Source organism: Chaetodon trifascialis, chromosome 18, assembly GCF_039877785.1.
Source record: "Chaetodon trifascialis isolate fChaTrf1 chromosome 18, fChaTrf1.hap1, whole genome shotgun sequence".
Lineage (NCBI taxonomy): Eukaryota > Metazoa > Chordata > Actinopteri > Chaetodontiformes > Chaetodontidae > Chaetodon > Chaetodon trifascialis.
Genome location: NC_092073.1, coordinates 22,852,501 through 22,875,152, shown reverse-complemented (window position 1 = coordinate 22,875,152; position 22,652 = coordinate 22,852,501). Strand labels below are relative to the sequence as shown.

The following is a 22,652-nucleotide window of genomic DNA, read 5'->3' as shown; positions in this document are numbered from 1 at the left end:
CTTTTCGTTTGGCCACTTTGCAGCATCTGGATGAGTTTGACTGAAGCAGCTGCAGTCTAAATGTCATGTTTCACCTCAGCCTTCGAAACGCTGACGCCTCCTGCAGCCCTGTCTTACTCTGTGTTGCTTTGTACTAATTCAGGCCTCTTTGTCTGCACCGGAGGTGAAGGTTGACCTCGAAAAGCTGCGATCTCTCATGGCTTCTGTCTTCTTCTTCTCCTCCTCCTCTTCTTCTCTGCTCTTTTCTCTGCATGCAGCCAGAGCTAAGGAGTTCCGTATGAACTTTTCTGAAGTTTTACAAGGTACGATCTCAAGATTCAAACATGACTAACAAAGTGCATTTCCACACTTCCATACTGCAGTGTGCACGTCCATCAGAGCCATCGGCGTCACCTCAGAGTGTGCTGAGTTCAGATGGTAAGGACAGCTAAGGTCACAGTGTGCTGCAGGTTTATGACAGCACAGATGGAGGTCAGTAAAGACAGACCAAAGACAAACTTAAAGCGCTCTGATGACGGCTCTTCCAGCTTCAGAACAAGAGACAGGAACAAAGTGGAAACCGAAATGCATTTGTCTGGCGCTCAGTGGTTTCTTATGAAAGCTAAAATAGGCAACAGAAAATAAAAGTCAGCAGGCAGAGAGGCGGCTGACTCGCTCAGATAACCTCAACCACACAGCGGCAGCTCTAACCAGGAAGTCGCTTTGAGATTAAAACCGCTTTTACAAGTGAGGCCGAGCCAAGACACAGTGCAACAAGCAGGGCGAGTTAGAGGCGTAGCGTGGGGTTCAGGGCATGAGCAGGGGGGCGAGTCTGGACGAGGTGGAGGCTAACCTATAGAGAGACGTCACTCAGCTGATCTGAGTCAGGACGAGGCCAGCAGCTAACGGAGGTCTTGATGGAGGACGAACAGAGCTTTGGCCTGAGGGAAAGCTCAGTGTGACTTCTGATTTCTTTAGAGGAAGTCCATACGATATTTAGAATTGAGACCTCTGTCCAACCAGATTCCCTGCTACTTACAGATCAACGGACCCAACAGAAACGCCATCATGTCGTCTGTTTGCAGCCGTTTATGTGAACACGGTTTGATTACTACTTAAACCTGGATGGTGTAGTCCCTGACATCTGAATCTAAACGCAGTGATAGAGTACCCTCAGTGGCTCTGTGTATATGAATGCACTGTCTCAGTTTCACTTCAGGACAGTCTGGACGCGTTCGACTTGTAGCTGGAGCGGATTCAGATCCTGAAGTGAGATTTTGTGGTGATTTTGTAGGTTTGATGTGTCCAAAAAAAGGAGAAGACGGCAGACGTCGTGTGAGCAGTGTGACAGCTGAGGAGAGTTAGTGTTAAAGACGTCATCGTCCTCGTCCACCACATCCTTCCTGTCCTCGCTGCTTTGAATGAACACGTCATGCAGCAGCGTTCTCCTTCCTGACACGAGCCTTTACGCTGCCTGAAGTCTGGTATTAAAATGTCTTCTGTCTGTCTGTCTGTCCCTGACGGCACCAGCTGAAGGTGAAAACACAGACTTGGACATGAGCCGTTCAGGTCTCCAGTCACTGCAAAGAAAGACGCGACGAGAAGTCTTAACAGAACAGAATAAAGGCTTATTGGCATATTTCACGTCTTGGCAGTTCATTTCTCAGTATAAAAGTGAATATTGGAGGGAATGATTTCATCTTGAAAATCACATATTAAGCTGTGTGTTCTTTTAAAAGGCTCCGTGCCACTCAGCCTTCCTCTCCTCCTCTTCGTCTTCAGGGAAGCTGACGGCCTACGACACGGACGGAGACGGAGACTTTGACGTGGAAGATGCCAAAGTTCTGCTCGGCAAGTCCTCTTTAATGTTCCCTCTCAGTGATTGTGCCTGTTTCCTCTGTGATGCCTGACTGATGTGGCTTACGGTCGTGTAATCTGTGGCTTTATTCTGTGGTAAGAGGCAGATCTGCATGTCAGTGGGTCTAAAACCAGCCTCGATGCTGAGTCAGCTCCACTCATGACGGTCTGGTACGAAGAAAAATCAGCAGCGTTGAGGTCCATCGTGTCCATCGTGGCTGATGTTTGTAGGAGGTGTAAAAGCTAAAATCTTGAGGCCTGTACTAACTTTAGCGGGTCACTTTGGATCCATACTAAATAGGGATGCACATGGTTAACTGTTTAACCGTTAACCGATAACAGGAACGTTAACCGATTAATACTAACGGTCAATTTTGTTTTTTAGCTACGTAAGTCATCATGGGGGCGTGTCGAGTTTGTAGTTCGTGGCTATTACAACGGACTGTTGGACCGCACTCACAACAGAGAGCTACGTGACAATTACATGTCACTGTATCGATGAGTACTGGAAAGTTAATTCTGCCGTCCTGTTAACGCAGAGCATGCCAGGTAGACACACAGCTGATAACCTCACAGCTAAACTGGTTGATGCAGTGGAGACGTGGGGACTTGCACATACACTGCAGCTGGCGGTAAATGACGGATTTAATGTGTTTGTGCATCGTGTTATTGTTGCAGCGGGGCGGCTTGTCAGGCACTTCAACCACAGCACACCTGCATGCAAGGCACGGGAGGCCAAACACGACCAAATGCAACTTCCGAAGCACCAGCTTATTGTGCGCAATTACGCACAAAACACACGTTACATTGAATATTATTTTTTTATCTCCAGACACGCCGCGGGTCGTCCAGGTTTACAGTAAAATGGTTCGGAATGAAGCCGCATCATCCAGATAAACATTGAGCTCCATCAGAACTGTTTAAAAATCTGATTTCAGAAGCGTGAATCAGAACACACAATTAAAGAAATCACCAGCGCGCTCGCTCTCGACATAATTTAAAAAGCAATAGGAGACGATTGAAGCCTACAGTACTGTTAATTATCTAAATCTTGTAGCTTTTTTTTACATTTTAGATGAGTAATCTAACTATTTGCTGTCATTGTAAATCTGCAGTTCGGACCGGACAGCGCCGAGTCAGTGACTCTCTGATTCCAACCTTTCCTTACATGGAAAGCCTTGTCGGAATGGTGGGACGTTTGTGTGTCGGAATAGCGGTATTTCGGGATGGTGATATGTCTAAATGGCGGTATGTCGGAATGGCAGCATGTAAGGGCATTTAAATCTTATCGGTCAACGGTTATCAATTGTTAAAGAGCGTCGGTTAACGGTCATAAAAAAAATTTAAAAGGTGCATCCCTAATACTAAAGTGTTAAAACTCCTAACTCACACAGACTAACCACTGCAGGCAGAGGCAGACCAGCGCCTCGTCCTCTGTCAGGTAACATGACTGTTTCTGTCAGTGCAGTCTGGTGGCTTTGAGGACACCATAGATGGACACAGGCGTCAGCCCCCTGTTGGAAAAGGCTGCCTGACAGGAAGGTGAAACGGTGAAAGGACTCTAAATGTAGTGTACCCTTTGTTGCTTTTGCCTCCACCCACAGCACCGACTACAGATGAATACCTCACTGCAAACACCCAAACTGAGCTTCAGTAACACTTCTTCTCCTGTTTGGTCTTCTTCTTAAAGTCTCTCTGAATTCCTGTGAATTGACCAGTTGAAATACACGACAGTTTGCTTGGACTGCACAAACATATAGTTCCTGTAATGAAGTAGAGGAAGTATATTTCTGTGTAGTCCGTACAGTAAGTGTAGTATACATACAGTAAAGAGGTTTTGCTTCAGATGTTTGGCCTGTAAGAGGAAACACTGCTTGTCAAAGACAAACCACTGTGGAGTCCCAGAGTTAAAATAGTACCAATTATTCAATAAATTATCCTCCTGATATTTATTGAGTGACAGCTTTTCTTTTTGATTAAATGAGATGTTCAGTGGGCAAAACAAAGTTAGTGAGTGTCGCAGGTTATTCGACTTTGTCCTGCTGTGATCTGCAGGTACAGATTTCCTCTCCTGCCTGCTTGTTTTCTGGCACATGATGAGTCGTGTTTAAGTTTATTTCAACCATTAAAACTCAGATGAATCAGTGAAATACTGTTCCTCTCTGGACTTTGTTATAAAAACTGACCTAAAAGCACCAAAACCAAACTCACGCGCTGTGTTCACGCGCTGCATCGTGCTCCTGATTCGACGTGACTCACGTACAAACCGAGCAAACTCAACCTTTGGTAACAGTTAAAGATGTAAAACAGTTCAAGGAACAAACTATGAAAGTAAACAAAACCTTCTGGAAATGCTGCCAACCAATGGCTTTCTTCAGTTCTTGAACGCAGCACAGGTTAAGAAATAACTTTGAACACATTTAAACAGTTTGCAGAAACCGGCTGCTGGGATCAGCGCGACAGGCGGAGTCAGTGAAGAAGGTCCACTACAGATGTGTTTTAGAAAAGTCCGCTGAAGAACGGTGCGGACAGTCAGAACAAAGATGGCCGCCTCTGGTCCTTGTTGTGAAGCAGACAGGAAGTCAGAGATGGCCTGACGAGACTGAGACAGGAAGTAAAGGCTTATTGTTGTCTGTGGTTCATATGCGACTTCTTTAACTCACTTTCTCTCTCTTTCCCACTTCATCCTTTATTTTGTCCTTTTTTGTTCCGGTTACTCTCCATTCCTTTGTGCCATCCTCCCTCCTTCCTCCCGTACATCCTTCCTTCTTTCCTTCTGTCTCTCATAGTTTCCTCTCTCCTTCTCATTCATTCTTCTTACTCTCCTCCTCCCCCTCCTCCTCCTCCTCTTTATACTACCTTTCTGACCCCCCCGTTCTTGTTTCTACCTTCTCCATCTTCATCTCCACCTCTGCTCCCTTCCTGTTTTTCTTCCTCCCTCCCTTTTCCTTCTCCCTCTCTCTCTCTCTCTCTCGTCAGGCTTGTCCAAAGATGGCGGCGGTAGTGCGAATGCCGAGTCGCTTGAGGAGGTTCTTAATATTTTAGCTGAGGAGGGCTCTGATTGGATCTATGGCTTCTTCACCTTCCTCTATGACGTAGTGTCCTCACCCGTAGACCGGGGCGAGGAAGAGGAGGAGGGGAAGGAGGCAGCAGCTGAGATGCAGGAGGAAGGTGGCGGGACCTCCTCTGATGACGGGGAGGTCAAAGGGGTCGTGCTGGACCTCCAGAACCAATAGGAAGACAGGAAGCAGAGCCACAGCCAGTAGCGAGGCTCCCTGGTCCCACTGCCAACCAATGAGGACCAGTCTGGGGTGTAGCCCAGTCCAGCTGGAGGACGATGGGAGTGTGTGTTGAGGTGGGGAGGACCTGATGGAGGACAGTCTGGTTTCCACTGCAGGACCAAACTGGACAGACTAGAGTCCTTCTGAAGACATAGAAACCTAAAAACTCAGCAGGTCGTAAATGGACGTGAACACTGCTCTGAATGGACGAAAGCAGTCAAATTTATTGGACTTTGGTTCGTTTGATCCTTTAAACAAACACATTATTAATTTAATGACATGAAATGTCAAAAGTCCTGCGCACTGAAAGACGTGGTTTGGGACCTCAGACGAGCTTTCTCATCGTTTGCTCATAAAGACAAATGTTTTACACTCATGTTGGCCTTTTTTTGCCTTGAGATTTTTTTATTTCTCTTCGTATAAATATTATTTATTTATTTATTTATAACGGTGATCTGTAACATGGAGCAGAAAATCGTGCATTCCCGCCCTTCTCTTGGTTTGCCATCGATGGTCTCAAACGCTTCAGAGCGAATCGTCACGTCAGGCTGTCGGCTGATGCTGAACGCTGTCCTAAACGTCGGTGCTGCGTAGCACTGAGAGAAGATCGTTTATGACTGAGTGACTGACAGAAAGCAACACCAACCACCAATCAGCAGGCAGATCCTGGTGCACTTCCTGTTTCGTTTAAACTGTCCGGTTGCTGGTCAGTGAATCAAGTTGTTTTGCTCGTAGTTAACTGTCCATAGTTGTAGCTGATGATATTAACATGCTGGTGAGTTGAAGACGATGACGATGATGATGATGATGATGATGATGATGATGATGATGTTGACAGATGTGGACTTCTATGGACGATGCGACTGTGTTTGTTATGTTCTGCTGGCTCTGACTCACGTTCTGTAATATTGATGTGACTCACTTTACATTAACGGTTCTCACACGTTTGTGCCTGTAAACCTCTAATAGTCACACTGATGGAGTCTGCTGTGCTTTCTGTTTGTACACGTGATGTGCTGTGTGTGTGTTGTAGACTGCAGTTAATGCTGAAGTACACAATGATATTCTGGAAGTTTGTACTGGAGCCACCTCGACGCGCTCACTGGTTTTGACCAAACTGTTCAGTTATCGTGTAAGTTAAAGGTCGACGGTGTGCTGCAGTGCGGCTCCGATTGTTTGAGTTTCATTGATTGGGTTTGTGTTTAGCTCAGGATAGCAGACAGTTAACAACAGGTAACCTCTGTTCAGGGACCTGGTCCACCTTCTGTCCAGACACACGAGGTGTTTCCTGTTGGGAATCAGACTCTGGCCTCCTGCAGCAGTCTGTGTTGTGCTCCTTCATGGAGGCAGCTGTAGCTTTTCCAGTGGATGCTAATGGAAACCCAGTTTAACAGTAACAGATGTATTGTTGTGTACTTCTTCTCTGCTGTCCTGCCATATTCTCTAAATGTCCAAAACATCATTAAATAGACATTTTGACAAGTCATTCACATTGACTTCATTTAGCAGGTCCGGGTCACAGTGGCTCCCGTGCTGGGACGTCCAACTACACTGCAGCCATTGTTAGCGGGTGCTTGTTAGCAGGCGGCGCTTTCATGAACCTCCTCTGCTGTCTGTTTGTTCAGATGAGAAGAAGTTAAAAGGTCCCGCTCTCAGGAGGGACAGGCTGAGAAAAGGTATCGTACCAAACGTGTTTTTGTGTGCCGGCGTTGGCCCACTGATACCCACTGACACACCTGTCTGTTTCCACACCTTGTAGAGGACAAGAAAGAGGTGAAGAAGAAGAGTCAAAGTGAAGGTAAAGTCACTGCACGCCGGTTTGAAGCTGAGTGACTGAATGGTGGAGTGACGCGTTAACCGTCCTTAACCTTTCGTGCGTTTGTCAGTTGGGTTTTTGTGTTATTGGATTATTGGAGTGACGATGCTGAGCAGCCATTTGCACTGATACCTACAGTCTTTAGCTTAGCACTAGATAGCATTAGCTAGTTCAGTTACTCTGTGTACCTCAGTGACTCGTCAGGTGTTTAGCATCACAGAGTTCCCCGTCGTTTAGCTACTTCCTGTTTGACATGGAAGAGGTAAAGTAAATGAGTGTGTCAGGTGCATCTGTTGACAGATGAGACTTTTACAAACACCACAGTTTAACATTATCAACAGCTGACTTGGCTGCTGGTTGCTTTGCTCGGTGTGATGATTTGACCTTTGTTTTAAGCATGTTGAGCTTCAGTATCAATTAATTTGATTATTGATTATCCTAGAAGACGAGACGTTCGAGGCCACAGATGAAGAGTTAAAGCTCCCAAAAGGTAGAGTTCTGATGCCTCTGCGGGTCTGCGTGTGACTTTGTGAATTTGATTGTACCTCCTCTAAGATTAATCCTTTGGCACGTCCGTCCGACTGAAGAAAAATAGGCAACGTCCTCCTTCGTTTGATGTCCAGCTCGAGCTCTTTTTCACCACTGACTGTTAAACTGACTGCTAGAGATGAATCTGAGCTGACGGGCGTTTCTTCTCCTCTGTGGTAGACGCGACAGCAGGAGAAACTGCTGCTACAAACAGCACAGCCAGAGGTACTAAAACCTGCCGCCTGCACGTCTCAAATAAAGGCCTCTCTTTACATTTTAAGGCATGATTTTGTTTAACAGTGATGTGTTTAGGAATATCTGATGCATATCCTTAATCCATAAATCCGTAAATAATTAATCTTATGTAACACTATGAAGTTGTAGAGGTGGACGATGTTACAGTGTATTGTGTGAAATGTGTTTTTTTAATATCTTTACATATTAGACGATGCTACATTGTACACCACATATTCAGTGTGCTAGCTACACATAACCGGCTCGAGGATTTTGTCCACATCGCTCGCCACCATCACTTGCTTCTAAACTGATCAGCTAAATTAATAAGTCAGTTGACAGAATAATGTTAATATTTTAAGCATTTATCAATAATATTAGCGTGTTCCAGCCTCTCAAATACAATAATTTGCTGCTTTTCTTTTTTCATACTGGTGAAAAACTAGTGAAAATTGAATTCCTCGGGGTAGCAGGCGGTCAAAGAAGAAACGCTGACTAACAGATAACGTTAGCTAACTGTTACGCTCTCAGATTTAGCTTTTTAGCCTCCTGAAAGATTCTAATAACATTTGTTTTCTGATTGACAACTTAATTCACTGAAAGACTTACTCGTTGCTGTGCTGTAACGATCAAACCATGTACTACCACGTGATTCGTGATGATGTCATGCTCCCTAACAGTGATGTCACGGCCATTGCTAACACCTCACTGGTTGTTGAGTGTTACGACGCTAACATGTCGGTGTCGATGTTCGATTCACGTGATATCCCATGAACACCTGCTTCGATCCAAACCTCAGACCGTCCCGTGCGAGGCTCTGCGCTGCGCTCCGCTCTGAGGGAGGAGCTGAGGCTGATCCATGAGAAGATGGAGGCCAAGAGGATCGCTCGCATCGCCGTGGCCGAGATCAGGGCCTTCCTCGCTGAAGAGGAGCTGGAGAGGGAGGCCGCCTGGGTGCTGAAGATGAAGAAGCTGGAGGCTGCCCAAGAACAGCTGAGGGAGGAGAGGAGGAGCGAGGCAGAGAGGGTGGAGAAGGAGAAGGTGGAGAAGGAGAGGATGGAGAAGGAGAGAGCAGAGAAGGAGAGGATGGAGAAGGAAAGGGCGGAGAAGGAGAGGATGGAGAAGGAGAGGGCGGAGAAGGAGAGGATGGAGAAGGAGAGGATGGAGAAGGAGAAGGCAGAGAAGGAGAGGATGGAGAGGGAGAAGGCAGAGAAGGAGAGGATGGAGAAGGAGAAGGCAGAGAAGGAGAGGAAAGAGAAGGAGAGGATGGAGAAGGAGAGGATGGAGAAGGAGAGGGCGGAGAAGGAGAGGATGGAGAAGGAGAAGGTGGAGAAGGCAGAGAAGGAGAGGATGGAGAAGGAGAAGGCAGAGAAGGAGAGGATGGAGAAGGAGAAGGCAGAGAAGGAGAGGATGGAGAGGGAGAAGGCAGAGAAGGAGAGGATGGAGAAGGAGAGGATGGAGAAGGAGAGAGCAGAGAAGGAGAGGAAAGAGAAGGAGAGGATGGAGAAGGAGAGGATGGAGAAGGAAGCAAAGGAGAAAGCAGAGAAAGAGAGATTGGCTCGAGAGAAGGCAGAAAAAGAGAGACAAGAGAAAGAGAGATTGGCCAAAGAAAAGGCAGCCAAAGAAGAGAGGCAGCGAGAGAGGGTGGAGAAGGAAAAGATGGAGAGGGAGCGCCTGGCCAGGGAACAAGAGAGGGCAGCCAAGGAAAAGGCGGAGAGGGAACAACGGGAGAAAGAAAGACTGGAAAGAGAGAGGGCTGAGAAGGAGCGCATCACAAAAGAAAGAGAAAGGATAGCCCGAGAGAAGGAGAGACTCGAAAAAGAAAGGATTGCCAAAGAGAAAGCAGAAAAAGAAAAGCTAGAGAGGGAACGCATCGCCAAAGAAAGGGAACGAGTGGAGAGGGAACGAGTTGCCAAGGAAAGAGAGAGAATGGCGAAGGAGAGGATGGAGCGAGAGAGGGCCGAAAAGGAGCGAGTGGCCAAAGAAAGAGCAGAAAAAGAAAAGCAAGAGAGAGAACGAATCGCTAAGGAAAGAGAAAGGATCGCCAGGGAGAGAGAGAGAGCAGAAAAGGAAAGACTGGAAAAAGAAAGGCTAGCCAGAGAGAGGGAAAGGATGGAGAGAGCAGCAAGAGAGAAGGAAGAGAGGGAGAAGATGGAGGGGGAGCGCATCGCCAGGGAAAGGGCAAGAATCGCTCAGGAGAAGGAGAGATTAGAGAAGGAAAGAGCAGAAAAGGAGAGGGCAGCGAGGGAGGAGAGGGAGAGGATGGAGAAAGAACGAACGGAAAGAGAGAGGATCGCCCGCGAGAAGGAAAGAAGCCAACAGGTGAGAGCAGAAAAAGAAAGGCTGGAGAAAGAGAAAGCGGCAAGGGAGACGTCTGAGCGCCAACGGGCCGAGAAGGAGAAAGCAGCGCGAGAGAGGGAGCTGAGGCTCGCCGCTCAGGACAAGATGGAGGCGGAGAGGCGGAGAGAGGGGGAACACATAACCGTGAAGGCGGACGTGAAGAAACAAGAGCCTCTGGAGAGGAAGACGAACGCCTCGCAGCCGAAGGCCCCGGCGGCGGCGGACAGAGGGAGCGTGTCAGCGGTCAGGAGAGAGAGGAGCGTGGCGGAGGAGAAGATGGCTGCAGACGGGAAGAAGAAGTGACGCCACGGCGCTGAGCTACTCTCCCGTAAATGGTGCTAGAACTCTGATTGGCTGCAGGGTGAGAGAGGGGCGTGTCCTGCCCTGTGACAGTGAAAAATAACGTGTCAAATACTCAAACTGTCGCCACAGCAGAGATTTTCCTGCTTCAGTCAACCACACACTCACACTTAACTGTCCCTCACAGGCCACCGTCCTGCTGACTCACATCCCACACGTCCTCATACTTCAATCACTGAATAGACCTCCAAATGTCTGAGCACTGGGGGGGGCAGCGGTTGGCGTACTGGACCTTCGCTGTCACATGGTTAGCGCCAAGTCACCCAAACTGCTACTAGCGTACGTTACGCAGCTTAAATGCATCACGTAAGTTAAAGTAAGTCAACATTACAGTTCTTTCTTCCTCCTTTACTCCCGTCATCATCACTACGACCACTAGAGGCCGCCACGTCTCGGTCAGTACAGCCAGCTGGTACAGACGGGCTCAGCGGGTCGGCGGGGGCGTGGTGGTGTGGTGGCGATCTCTTTGCTGAAAGCAGATTTCTTCCTGCTGTCGGCCTGCGGGAAGCGTCTGGCTTCAGTTTGCATGTTGAGTTGATGTAACCGTAGAAAACGTTTTAGTTCTGAGTTTCAGTTTGTTGAAGAAAACATTTAAATCTTTGGAGTCGACCCCGTCGTAACGCCTCTGTCGACATGAGTCTCTTAAAGGAAGTTAATCATTTCGTGAAGCCTGATTGGTCCTTTGTGCTGTCACAATCCAGTGTTAGAGGTCTGGAAATGTCGAGTTGATGAAAGCTGCCTTAAAGCTGCACGCTCAGATCAGAATAGAAGAAAACTGAAGTTCAAATTCTTAAAAATACCAGTGTGATTATAATTAAAGCGCTTGGACTTGTCTTATTGTCGTGTGACGTGTCATCGTAGATGCTTTATGTGTTGGACTTCTTTAAACCCTCGTCAGTGCTGAACAGGATGAAGGACGTCACTGAAGAACACACTCAGATTAACTTTGTTCCACTTTTAGATTGTGTTGAACTCTGTTCGGTGCCTCGTCTGTTCCTGTTCCTGTGGAGTTAAACTTCATTAAGTTACTGAGCTCACGAGCATCATTACTGTGAGGAGAAACTCTGGGCTGAAGGACGCCCAGCTCAGGGGCGGTGCTTAAAACACCTGATCTGTGCCGTCGTTCCTCATGGCAGGACAGAAACTGAAATGTTTCACTCATTTCACTCTGTGTCTGTGGCTCGATTGCTTTCTTCTTGCTGTACATTGCACCCACTGTCTTTTCCTCTCAATGTGCGACTTTGATAAATAAACGGTGGTTTTCAAACGGAGATGTGTTTGTGGTCCTTCTTGGTGTCATGGTGGACTCATGTGGAGAAGCAGAGTGAAATGCCTTAAAGACGCACTGAGTGAGCGATGAGCGTCACATCCTCCCTCCTCTGTTCAACCCTATCTTCCTCCTCCACAGCTTCCTCCTCTGCTCTGCTCTCGTCGCCTCCTTTCCTTCCCACAGAATATCTTAAACTCCGGCCTCCTCGCCGCCGCCTGCCCGGGCTCTGACCTTTGTTTTCCTTCAGAAAATATCACAGGAAGTGTTTTTGTGAATTTTCTTTCAGGCGCTGTTACACTTGACTGTGAAGCCACATCAGTCCTGAGTGTGTCCTGCATGTCCTGCTGTCTTTACGTCTGTCTTTTCTTCTGGGTGAAATCCAGTTTAACGCACACGTGGCTTTCAGACGCTGTCAGATTATGACAGATTATGACAGATTACGGGTTAAACAGCCCGTCGCCTCAGTGAAAAATGGCAGAAGCAGCTGTTTTATGTTTTTATTGGCCAGGAAGCTCACAGTGAAGCTGGAACATGAATAAAACAATGTGGACGATGGTGTCAGTACCACAGTTCAGAAGTTTTAACATCAGAGCTGACTGATGGACTTCCCTCCAGGCTTCCGTACTTGTTCTGAAGCAGAACTGTTGGTGAAGAAAGTCAGACATGATTAAAAACACGCTGATCTGTGACACTTCTAACCACTGAACAGGGCTGAAAGAGCCAGCGACAGCACCTGTGGGAGACTCACCTGAGGAGAAACCAGGTGAGCGCAGACGCACGCACACGTACACACACACACACAGACGCACACACACACACACACACACACACACACACACACACAGACGCACACACACACACACAGCGGCAGCACTCCTCTGGGTCTGCTGTCTGTTGTCTCGCAGACAAACGAGCTGACTCTGACCTGATACCTGAGAACAGCAGTCGGCAGGTGTTTCACCTCGTTCCCACCTGTGAGTTCAGACCTGAGGGCGTGTCTGCCTCACCTGACCTCTGCTGACTGTAACTCTGATCCCAGGTCTGCGCCAGACAAGACTAAAAACTGTGTTACAGACACAAAGAGTCCCAGACGAGCTGCTCCACCCTGCTTCGCTGTCACACCAGCAGCTGCCCAGTGCGACCAGTCTGCCAGTGAAAGGTGTGATGTCTGCTGCTCACCTGCAGCTCAGCACGCCGAGCCGTGTGTGCTCCAACGGCTGCTGCTAAAACTTCTGATGTTTTCACAGCAAAATGAGTTACTTGCAGTATTAGTATTGCAGTACCCGTCGCAGCCCTGAGTCACAAACCTGTGTATTAAAAGTCAAAGATACTCAAAGAGTCGACGCTGTTTCTAAAGTAAACATCACACCCGTGTCCTTCTTCAAAACCAAAGACGCTGCCGAGCCTGTGGGTGAAGCAACCAATCACCACGCTGCAGAGCCGCAGGGGGCGGAGCCAGCAGAGGCTACGTCATCCAGAACACCACCTGAGGACACTGCATCAGGTGTGTGTGGAGTGTACTGTGTATCATGATATCTGGTCAGGTTTTTTGCTTTCATCATGTTAAATAATAAAAATACTTCCTTAATTCAGACTCAGTTTTCCTTTCAGAGAGCAGCCGCTCACCTGTCCGCCAGGATGATGAAGGTATGTGGTGAAGAAGACGAAGCTGTTCTAGATGCTACCGTGTGAGCGGCCGTGATGTTTGAATGCTGCTTTTTCCTGCTTCTTGTGCTTCAGGGTATCTGTTCGTGCAATATATGGCCAAAAATATGTGGACACCCCAGCTCGCACTCTTGGTTGGGCGTGATCTTCTGGTTTCGTCTCTTCTTCTTCTTCTTCCTGTGGTCATGAAGGGAAACGATGACACTGTAAAGAAATGGTTTTGCTGGTTTGCCGTGGCAGATCTCGACCAGCCTGCATGTAACGCTGAGCTGAGCAGCTGCTGTGGGATGAGCTGGAGCTGTAGGACCCGATCACACTGATGCTGTTTGGTGTCTGAGAGGGAGCAAATCCCACAGCAGGTTTAACATCCGCCAGAAAGTCTGAAGGCAAACAGAACGCTGCTACAGCAGCAGACTGACGAACGAGGCTCGGGTGTCCACATACTTTTGGCCACATTGTGCACAAGCAGACACTTTCTTCACTGCTGAACGGTCTGCCTGTGATGTCTGAATGTTACCTGCCCTCACTGTGATCCACCTGTGTGATCAGCTGGCATGTTGTCATGAAGGTAACATTGTTGTCACCTGTCTGTGTCTGATCCAGTCTCTAGATCTCAGGATGTGGAGTCTGAAATCCAAGGTTGGTCCTGCAGGCTGCCACGCCTCGTGTTTGGACGTGTGTGTGACGTTTCCCGCATGTTGAAATCGGGCTGGGCGTTAAAACTTAGAGAGGGGCCTGCGGCCTCGACAGCGTGGTGGGTTCAGGGATCGATGGTGCACCCGAACAGCACGCCTGTCAAACGATTGGCTGCTTCACGGGGCTCATGATTGGCCGTTGCTGAGCCAGGGCGTGTTCCTTTTGTGCTTTCATGGCGGCTTTCATCAAACTGTCTGTCGGCCATATTTCCTACTGGTTAAGTGTGGTTTTATCGCCCAGGCCGACTCTCATCTTCATCACCTTCAGCTTCATCACAGCTTCACTTTCCCTCTCTGTTTGCATCACCTGATGTTCTGTAACAGAAGCATCCTGTTTATCTGCTGCAGGACTCATTATCCCTGTCACACCCCTCTGATCGCATTAGTGTGTGCGTGCGTGTGTGTGCGTGCGTGCGTGTGTGTGTTAACCTGTGTGTTTTGCTGTCTCCAGCTGCCGTCCCCCTCCCTCCGCTGGTGGAAGATGACTTTGTGCCAGGTCAGTTAAACGCAGCCTTTTCTTTCTCTAATGATGGTGAGGATGAAGTTAAAGATCAGTAAAGACTTCATTTACCTGTGGCGTCTGTACGAGGTGACAAACACGCAGGTGAAGAGACGAAAGTCCCGTCAATAAAGACGTGGACAGTTTCAGCTCCTGTCATCTGGAAGCTTCAGTGTTTCACATACATTCAGAAAAGATGATCAGCGGAGGCTTTGCACGAGGCTCAGTCGCTCACAGCGAGTTCACCACTTTGTGAACGCATGAAGGATGAAGGAGATGAACACATGAACTCAGAGACACTTCAGGAAGCTGCTGTCAGTGAACAGTGAACAGGATTTATTGATGTTTTTCTGGAATCAGGTTCGTTCATCAGCGTCAGAATCTGTTTCACATGACTTTAAGAGGCGAACGCTCGCGCCTCCTCTGCTGAGGTGTGTGTGTGTGTGTGTGTGTGTGTGTGTGTGTGTGTGTGTGTGTGTGTGTGTGTGTGTGTGTGTGTGTGTGTGTGTGGTGTGTGTGTGTGTGTGTGTGTGTGTGTGTGTGTGGATGCTCATCACAGTTTGTCGTGTGTGTTGCAGATGATCCTCGAGACAGCGCTCATCCTTACGGTCATTATCTTTCCTCCGTCCTCTGCTTTCACTGCTCGTTGGTGCTGTTCTTTAAACATGGCCGCTGCTGTGCTGACGCTTCTTTTTTCCTCTTATTTCAGAAGATCAAGCAGACGCCATCGACACAACTGGAGGTGAGACGATTAACTGAGGGCTGACGCGTCACCTGTCAGCTGTAGAGATGGACGTGACTGCAGCAGAATTAGACATGACGCACAGAAGCTCTGAGGGTCTGATGGTGTTTTCTGTGTGTTGCAGTTCTGGTGGAGGAGCCGCTGCCGGAGGAGAGTGTGTGTGAGTCAGATGTCCACGTGGGGTTTAATCGGGCTAGTTTTGATGTTGTTTGTTCAGTTTAGTTTGTGAAATAGGCTCGGAGGATGAGTTCACAGCTTCAGTGCAGTTTTTACGCGTTGAAAGATGAGATATCAGTTATTGATCAGTGAGCTTTGGAGGTGCTGGCTCTAGGCTAGCTGTTTCCCCCTGTTCCCAGTCTTTATGCTAAGCTAAGCTAACCATCCACTGGCTGCAGTCTCATTGATCCTACAGATTGTGATATGAATCTTCTAATTTAGCTCTTTCTGCACAGTTAGGTACTTCACTGCAGGCTGAAAGGAGAGAGAGCAAACAGAAATGTTGGTACTAGTTTTGTCTCACCAGCAGCAGAATCAGAAAAAAACAGATGAAACCTGTTTAGCAGCTCTGGATATCAACGTTATTCAGCGTTTTCATTGGTGTCACTGGAGCCTTCGTGAGCTGTGTTCACTGTCATCACAACCTTCAGCCTCGATCTGTTCTTCTGTTTGTTCTGCAGTGGAGTCTGGACAATACGTAACCAGCTCCAGGTTCACACAGGAAGCAGGTACAGACCGAGCTGTCTGACGTAGAGTCTGACGCTCACTGTTAGCCTGAAACCTAGAAAATACTGCTGCTCCTCGTATTTGAACAGCAGAAAACAGCATCAGTGAACATGGAAGAAGGAGCGTTTCCTGTCCTGGAAGAGCTCTGACTTTGTCCTGGTGTGTTTGTCTCCTGTCAGATCCAGCTGAAGGAGCAGAGAACCAGTCTGCACCACCAGTAGAACCAGTGGAACCACAGAGTGAAACACACAGGGAGACGGAGGGCGGCTCAGAGGCTGAGGGTCAGCACACACACACACACAACTTTCTGACAAACATGATATAATTATTAAACGTTTCAAATGTCCTCACAGCTGCGTATAAACACATCACAGTTAAAGTGTCCATCAGGTGTTTCCGTACTTCCTGTGAACGCTGACTGAGGGGTTTGTGTTGCTATCTTAGATTCAGATAAAGAGTCCCGTAATCGTTTGGTTCACCGTCTGCTATCACCTGAGACGGTGGAGTGTGTTGTGAAGGTTTGATGCAGCGGACTCTGTGACTGAATCTGTCGAGTCATGTTACGATCAGTTCATCAGACATGAAGTACGAATCAGCCGAAACGCACAAGTCATGTTTCAGAAATACAAACAGTCTTTATTTCAGACGAGGCAGGCAGATCTGCGGTACAAAGAAAACTACTTGGCCCGTACGGGGATCGAACCCGCGACCTTGGCGTTATTAGCACCACGCTCTAACCAACTGAGCTAACCGGCCATGGAGTCCTGCTGTCATGATCAGTTTCCAGGTTCAGGAGTATTTGATGTTTGGAGTTAGACGTCAGTGGACTGAATGAAGCCGCTTCTCGTCCACTCTGGAGGTCAGTTTGTGGCTGTTAGCCTCCCTTTGAGCAGGTCATGATAGACAGTTACGCACACACACACATCAGAGTGTGTGAAACACCTCCACCTGGTGGCCGGTCGTGAGATGACAGTTGCGCCACCTTTCACCATCATTTCTAGTAAACAGCCATTAAACAAACGCATGGTGCAGCACAGCAGGTCGACTGAGCAGTCCACCGACACCTGACCGATCAGGGACATACACTGGACGACAAACAATGTCCATATTTTGGACAGATGGTTTGAAAACAGAGACGCCATCTCTCAGCAGAGGTCTACAACAGCACCCACCCCCACAGACTCTGCTGACCTTTCAACTCAAAAAGGTCCTTGACTGAGATGTTTCCAAGTCCATGACTGGGAACCTTCACTCAAAAGCTGTTTGGCCCGTACGGGGATCGAACCCGCGACCTTGGCGTTATTAGCACCACGCTCTAACCAGCTGAGCTAACCGGCCACATGGCTGTTGTGAGAGCAGCTGATGTGACGTTTATGGCGGCATGCACGCGCAGTGAACGCTGTTGATGTGTTGTTGTTGTACACCTGACACTGAGGACGTCCTGTCGTGTGTCACAGGAACGACGGCGAACCAGAGCGAAGAGAAGCTCAAAGAAAAAGGTAAACGCTGATTTAAAGGGACAGATGAACCACACAGATTTCTGTCTTTTATCTCTCTGATGTTGTCTCTTTCTTTTCTTTGATATCATCTTTTTCCTCCAGCGAAGAAGAAGAAACCAAAGTTGTTGAATAAGTTCGATAAAACCATTAAAGCGGAAATTGACGCTGCAGAAAAGCTTCGAAAGAAGGTACAAAGTGACATTCAGCGTACATTCAGCGTCTACTGACATCTTACATTTCTGCTTATTTCACTATCCAGACGGCAAACGTGAGTGTACAAAGTCATCTCAACGGTGAAGTCAGACATTGGTTGGACGGAGTTGTTTTCCTGTTAGGCTGAATTAAAATGAGGCTCGTGGATGTTTAGAATGAAGTGTTTATTATTTCTTTCTGTATTTATCAGGGCAAGCTGGAGGAGGCGCTGAGAGCGTTCGAGACGCTGGTGCAGCAGCATCCACAGAGCCCCCGCGCTCGCTACGGGAAAGCCCAGGTACTGCACGGTACTGCAGGGTACTGCATGGTACTGCACGGTACTGCACGGTACTGCGAGATACTGCACAGTACTACGCGGTGCTTAATGGCACTGCACGGTACTGTGCGGTGATGTACAGTACTGCGTGGCACAGTACTGCAGGGTACTGCACGGCACTGTGCAGTACTGTGCAGTACCGCAGTATGACGCTGTATCAAAACGCTGTCGCAGTAAGACATGTGTGTGTGTGTGTGTGTGTGTGTGTGTGTGTGTGTGTGTGTGTGTGTGTGTGTGGTACAGGCGGAGGACGACCTGGCCGAGAAGCTGCGCAGTAACGACATGCTGCAGAGAGCCATTAACAGCTACCGAGAAGCTGCCGAGCTTCCCGACGTGACCTCTGACCTCCTGAGGGCGGCGCTGAAGAGACGAGCTGAGAGACAGCAGTTCCTGGGTAATTCCTGCTCACCTGTCAGCTGGTCAGCGTCGGCGTTTCAGGGCGTTAACTGAGTCCTTAGGATGATCAGAGCACTGTAAACTTCCTGACTCGATTGGCTGCGAATGATCGTCTGTAAGATGGTCCAATCACACTGAGGATGTCTTCAGGTTGTCTTTGTGATGTTTGCTGAGGTTCAGATCTTCTGACCGTGTCTCTCAGGTCGGATGCGAGGCTCTCTGGCGACTCTGGAGAGGTTGACTCAGATCTTTCCAGAAGACATCGGTCTGAAGAACGACCTGGGCGTCGCCCATCTGTTGCTGGGAGACAACAAGGGCGCCAAAAAGGTGTATGAAGAGGTGTGTGTGTGCCGACAGCTTCACCGAACACACGCATCCTGTTGTATTTCGTGAATGGTGGCGGTTTGGAGGAGCTGAAGCTCCTGATTGGTTGTCTGACCTGTGCGCGTCGCCTGCAGGTCCTGGCAGCGTCCCCCGACAACGGCTTCGCTAAAGTTCACTACGGCTTCATCCTGAAGTCTGAGAACAAGATAGCAGAGAGCATACCTTACCTGAAGGTAAGCACACACACACACACACACACACACACACACGTTTGTATGTTTGTGTGTTTACTTCAGCACAAGAAACCAAGATGGAGAAGCAGTTTGTTGTTTGAGGTCACTTTCACTTTTCGTCAGACTTTTTTAAATGTTTTCTTGTTATGTTTCCTTTCGTCCTGTCGCAGCATCACTTCCTGTTCAGACAGCAGATTACAGGCCTGGTAATGTTTCTACAAGACAGAATCAGGCTCTCCTAATCCCTCCCCAGATTACAGAAACCAGCTTTGTTACATAAATGTCCTGAAGAGATGAGATTGATGAGAAACTAACCTGGTAATGAAAGGAAACATGCAGCAGCCCCGTTAACAGTGAACTGTGCTTTAAAAGCGGCCCCACGCTGTGTCTGCAGGAGGGTTTGGAGTCAGGCGAGCCGGGGACGGATGACGGCCGTTTCTATTTCCACCTGGGCGACGCCCTGCAGAGGGTCGGAGACCAGAGCGTGAGTAACAAGAACACTTCACGACCTCACCTGGAACAAACAGAGACGCTGAACGATGACGTCATTTGACCACAAGGTGGTGCCAAAGCTCTGAGACTTCACAGTAAGCAGAGTCATGTGACCTCAGGTGAAACTGCTGTAGTTTATGAAAACAGACTCTCAGGTGTTTCTCCTGTACCGTAAACCCCCTGGACAAAAAAACAGAAACAGAGATGTTTTGGTTTTTTTTTCTGATGCAAAAATTGAAAATCCTAATCTTGGATTGATGGAGATTATATTTCTGATGCTGTACGTGACAGTTTTAGAGACTCTTCATGTCTGTTTTACTGTCATCACTTCGCCATGTTTCTGAATGAATCCTGAGGTCTGACCTGTCGAGAGCATTTCTGTCCTCATCAGGCGTTTGCATTCTCCGCTGAGACAGACTTTCAGCAGACATCCAGGAGGACGCTGCTCTGAGGAAGAAGGACCAACTTTGAAAGTTTTATTTACGAACTGCCTCCAACAGATCCTCCTCGTTCTGCCGCTGCAGAGCTTAGTGAGCGAGTAAAAGGTCTGGCCCGTACGGGGATCGAACCCGCGACCTTGGCGTTATTAGCACCACGCTCTAACCAACTGAGCTAACTGGCCGTGAGGTCCTGAGGTGTTTCCGATTAGTTTCCCGGGTCAGGAGTATTTGATGTCTGGAGTTGGACGACAGTCGGACAAAACGAGACGTTTGATGACGTCACCTTGTCCTCTGCGGCCCGAACCATGCGACGCTCAACACGCGGCTCGGCTTGGAGAAGCTTCATTGCCTTGGACTCACCTGTCTCTCTCCGTCTGTCCCTCCAGGCCTACCACTGGTACGAGCTCGGTCACAAGCGAGGCCACTTTGCCTCCGTGTGGCAGAGGTCTCTGTACAACGTGGACGGACTGAAGGCGCAGCCCTGGTGGACGCCCAAAGACACGGGGTACACCAATCTGGTCAAGGTGAGGCGCCGGCGTGTACTTTCATGTGTCCGGGTTTTGTCAGTAAGACGGTTAAATCAGAGCTGTGTGCATGTTAGACGCTGGAGAGGAACTGGAAGACCATCAGGGACGAGGCTCTGGCTGTGATGGACCAGAACACCGGACTGTTCGTACCTGAGGAGGAGAACCTGAGAGAGAAAGGAGAGTGGGGCCAGTACACGCTCTGGCAACAAGGTACACACTCAGATACATACTTATACTGTATAAAAGAAGAAGACTGAAGAAGAAGAAGACTGAAGACTGAACCTTCGTGAGGTTTGACTGTGTTTCCTGTTTTCTGTGCGTTTAGGGAAGAAAGTTGGAAATTCCTGTCAGGGCGTCCCAAAGACCTGCTCGCTGCTGGAGAGGTACCCTGAAGCTACAGGCTGCAAGAGAGGACAGGTATGCATGCACACACACACACACACACACACACACACACACACACAGGTGGGGTGTATTGGCCCAAATGGAGAACCACATTTGTTGTCCGGCTCATGTTACTGTGCAGGAAGAGACGAGTGTTTGAATCATGGACTGAAAACTTAGTAGTTTAACTGAAGTTAACTACAACTCCCAAGATGCATTTCAAGAACAAACATCCAGCCACCAATTTTATGATTAATGGCAGGCAGAAGCGAAAGATTACAGTGGTGAGAAAGCTTTGTTCGTTCCCTCTGAGTTCACACGTGTGACCGTCTGCTTCTCCACAGAAAGACGGTGGAGGACATTCAGGATTTAGACCCGTCCTGCACTAAAGTGTTCTTTTTGTTTGATTTGCCTTCTAATCAGCCTCCTCTCATGTTTGGGCCAATATGGCGTCCACGCGTGTCTGGACGGACGCTGTGACGCAGGCTGGCCCACGTGTGCAGATTTTAAGGATTTCATCGCTAAAAATATCCCAAAACTCTCCCGCTGTCAAACGATCAGCTTGAATTTAGAATCAAATCTGGAGGCTTTTACGCTCTGAACCAGAAACATAAAGGATCTGATTCTGGAAAGATAATCTGACGAGGTCAGCTGCTCTTAATCTGCTTATGTCTTTTAATGTGTGTGTGTGTGTGTGTGTGTGTGTGTGTGTTCAGATCAAGTTCTCCGTCATGCAGCCAGGAACTCATGTGTGGCCTCACACTGGTCCCACTAACTGCAGACTGAGGATGCACCTCGGCCTCGTCATCCCCAAACAAGGCTGCAGGATCCGCTGCACCAACCAGACCAGGTTGGTGGACTCCTCCTCCTCCTCTTCCTCCTCTTGTTATTTCTCTTTTTCTAAGCAAGTGAGAGAATTTGTCCATTCAGGAATTGAACCCACAACCTTAGCATCATTAGCACCACACGCTAACCAACTGAGCTAATCAGCCACAAAGCATGACGCTCCCTGATTCACACCAGAGTGGAAAAACATGACTGCAGTCATTACCCATAATGCACTGTGCTGCTGTGAACCCGGGGGGTTTCCACGTGTCGCTGCTAACCTCTCATTCTTCTTCACGTGCCGTGTCGCAGGGAGTGGGAGGAAGGCAAAGTCCTCATCTTCGACGACTCCTTCGAGCACGAGGTCTGGCAGGACGCCGACAGTTACCGCCTCATCTTCATCGTGGACGTCTGGCACCCGGAGCTAACGGCGTACCAGCGCCAGACCCTGAGCCCCATTTAGATGGGCCCGAGGACCCGAGGACCAGGGCCCAGGGTGAACCCGGACCTGGTAAGAACAGTGTGACACGTTCTTCTTCTGTGGATAAACTGCTAAACACACTGACTCACGACTGAGAAGAATCACTCACGTGACCGACGGACTGATTATTTTTGCTTTTTTTGTGGATGAACTACTAAATTTGTCAAAGACCGTGGAAGGATCAGACCCTCGGACAAACGAAGCTACTACTGACTTTACACGAAACACAAACATACGGTACCTGTTTCACCTGAGAGACCCGGGTCGCCGTTCAGACCGGCTTCAGGCGCCACAGTCACACAAGTCCTGCGATGGATTTCATGTTTTTAGATGTTTTGAAAGTCAGTGTTTTTCTGAATGTAGAGACGTTACTGAGCCTCAGACCCAAAGCAGCTCTCTGGAGCTTCATGCCTTCACGTGAAAACACTACAACATAGAACAGACACTTTAAGAAGTCTGAGCTGCAGCTGTGACGAAGCCTTAACTTCATGTCTTCAGTTTATCCAGCCGCCATGTTAGCTTCACCTTTCCAT

At 48.4% G+C, this 22,652-nt stretch overlaps 1 protein-coding gene and 3 non-coding genes across 7 annotated transcripts in view; 1 reads left to right on the top strand and 3 right to left on the bottom strand.

Moving 5' to 3' along the window:
- unm_hu7910 (un-named hu7910) overlaps positions 1-22,652 on the top strand; it is a 29,146-nt gene that overhangs the window by 5,923 nt on the left and 571 nt on the right. Inside the window, exons 3-26 of one of the 4 annotated variants that reach the window (XM_070985883.1) lie at positions 258-302; positions 1,762-1,830; positions 12,375-12,428; positions 13,059-13,169; positions 13,277-13,312; positions 13,934-13,969; positions 14,477-14,521; positions 15,103-15,132; positions 15,234-15,266; positions 15,391-15,426; positions 15,944-15,991; positions 16,169-16,270; positions 17,447-17,488; positions 17,591-17,676; positions 17,892-17,978; positions 18,261-18,411; positions 18,616-18,752; positions 18,872-18,970; positions 19,365-19,454; positions 20,289-20,426; positions 20,504-20,639; positions 20,755-20,846; positions 21,530-21,663; positions 21,951-22,652. The exon at positions 21,951-22,652 is cut by the window's right edge and continues 571 nt beyond it. In XM_070985883.1, the coding sequence (XP_070841984.1) occupies positions 258-302; positions 1,762-1,830; positions 12,375-12,428; positions 13,059-13,169; positions 13,277-13,312; positions 13,934-13,969; positions 14,477-14,521; positions 15,103-15,132; positions 15,234-15,266; positions 15,391-15,426; positions 15,944-15,991; positions 16,169-16,270; positions 17,447-17,488; positions 17,591-17,676; positions 17,892-17,978; positions 18,261-18,411; positions 18,616-18,752; positions 18,872-18,970; positions 19,365-19,454; positions 20,289-20,426; positions 20,504-20,639; positions 20,755-20,846; positions 21,530-21,663; positions 21,951-22,101 (1,988 nt within the window). In that variant the 3' untranslated portion in view covers positions 22,102-22,652. The remainder of the gene's footprint in view (positions 1-257; positions 303-1,761; positions 1,831-12,374; positions 12,429-13,058; positions 13,170-13,276; positions 13,313-13,933; positions 13,970-14,476; positions 14,522-15,102; positions 15,133-15,233; positions 15,267-15,390; positions 15,427-15,943; positions 15,992-16,168; positions 16,271-17,446; positions 17,489-17,590; positions 17,677-17,891; positions 17,979-18,260; positions 18,412-18,615; positions 18,753-18,871; positions 18,971-19,364; positions 19,455-20,288; positions 20,427-20,503; positions 20,640-20,754; positions 20,847-21,529; positions 21,664-21,950) is intronic. The other 3 variants (XM_070985884.1, XM_070985885.1, XM_070985886.1) reach the window with 3 other exon arrangements.
- Positions 16,672-16,745, bottom strand: trnai-aau (transfer RNA isoleucine (anticodon AAU)). Its single transcript has one exon. It is a non-coding gene; the product is annotated as a tRNA-Ile (tRNA).
- On the bottom strand, positions 17,254-17,327 carry trnai-aau (transfer RNA isoleucine (anticodon AAU)). Its single transcript has one exon. It is a non-coding gene; the product is annotated as a tRNA-Ile (tRNA).
- On the bottom strand, positions 20,011-20,084 carry trnai-aau (transfer RNA isoleucine (anticodon AAU)). Its single transcript has one exon. It is a non-coding gene; the product is annotated as a tRNA-Ile (tRNA).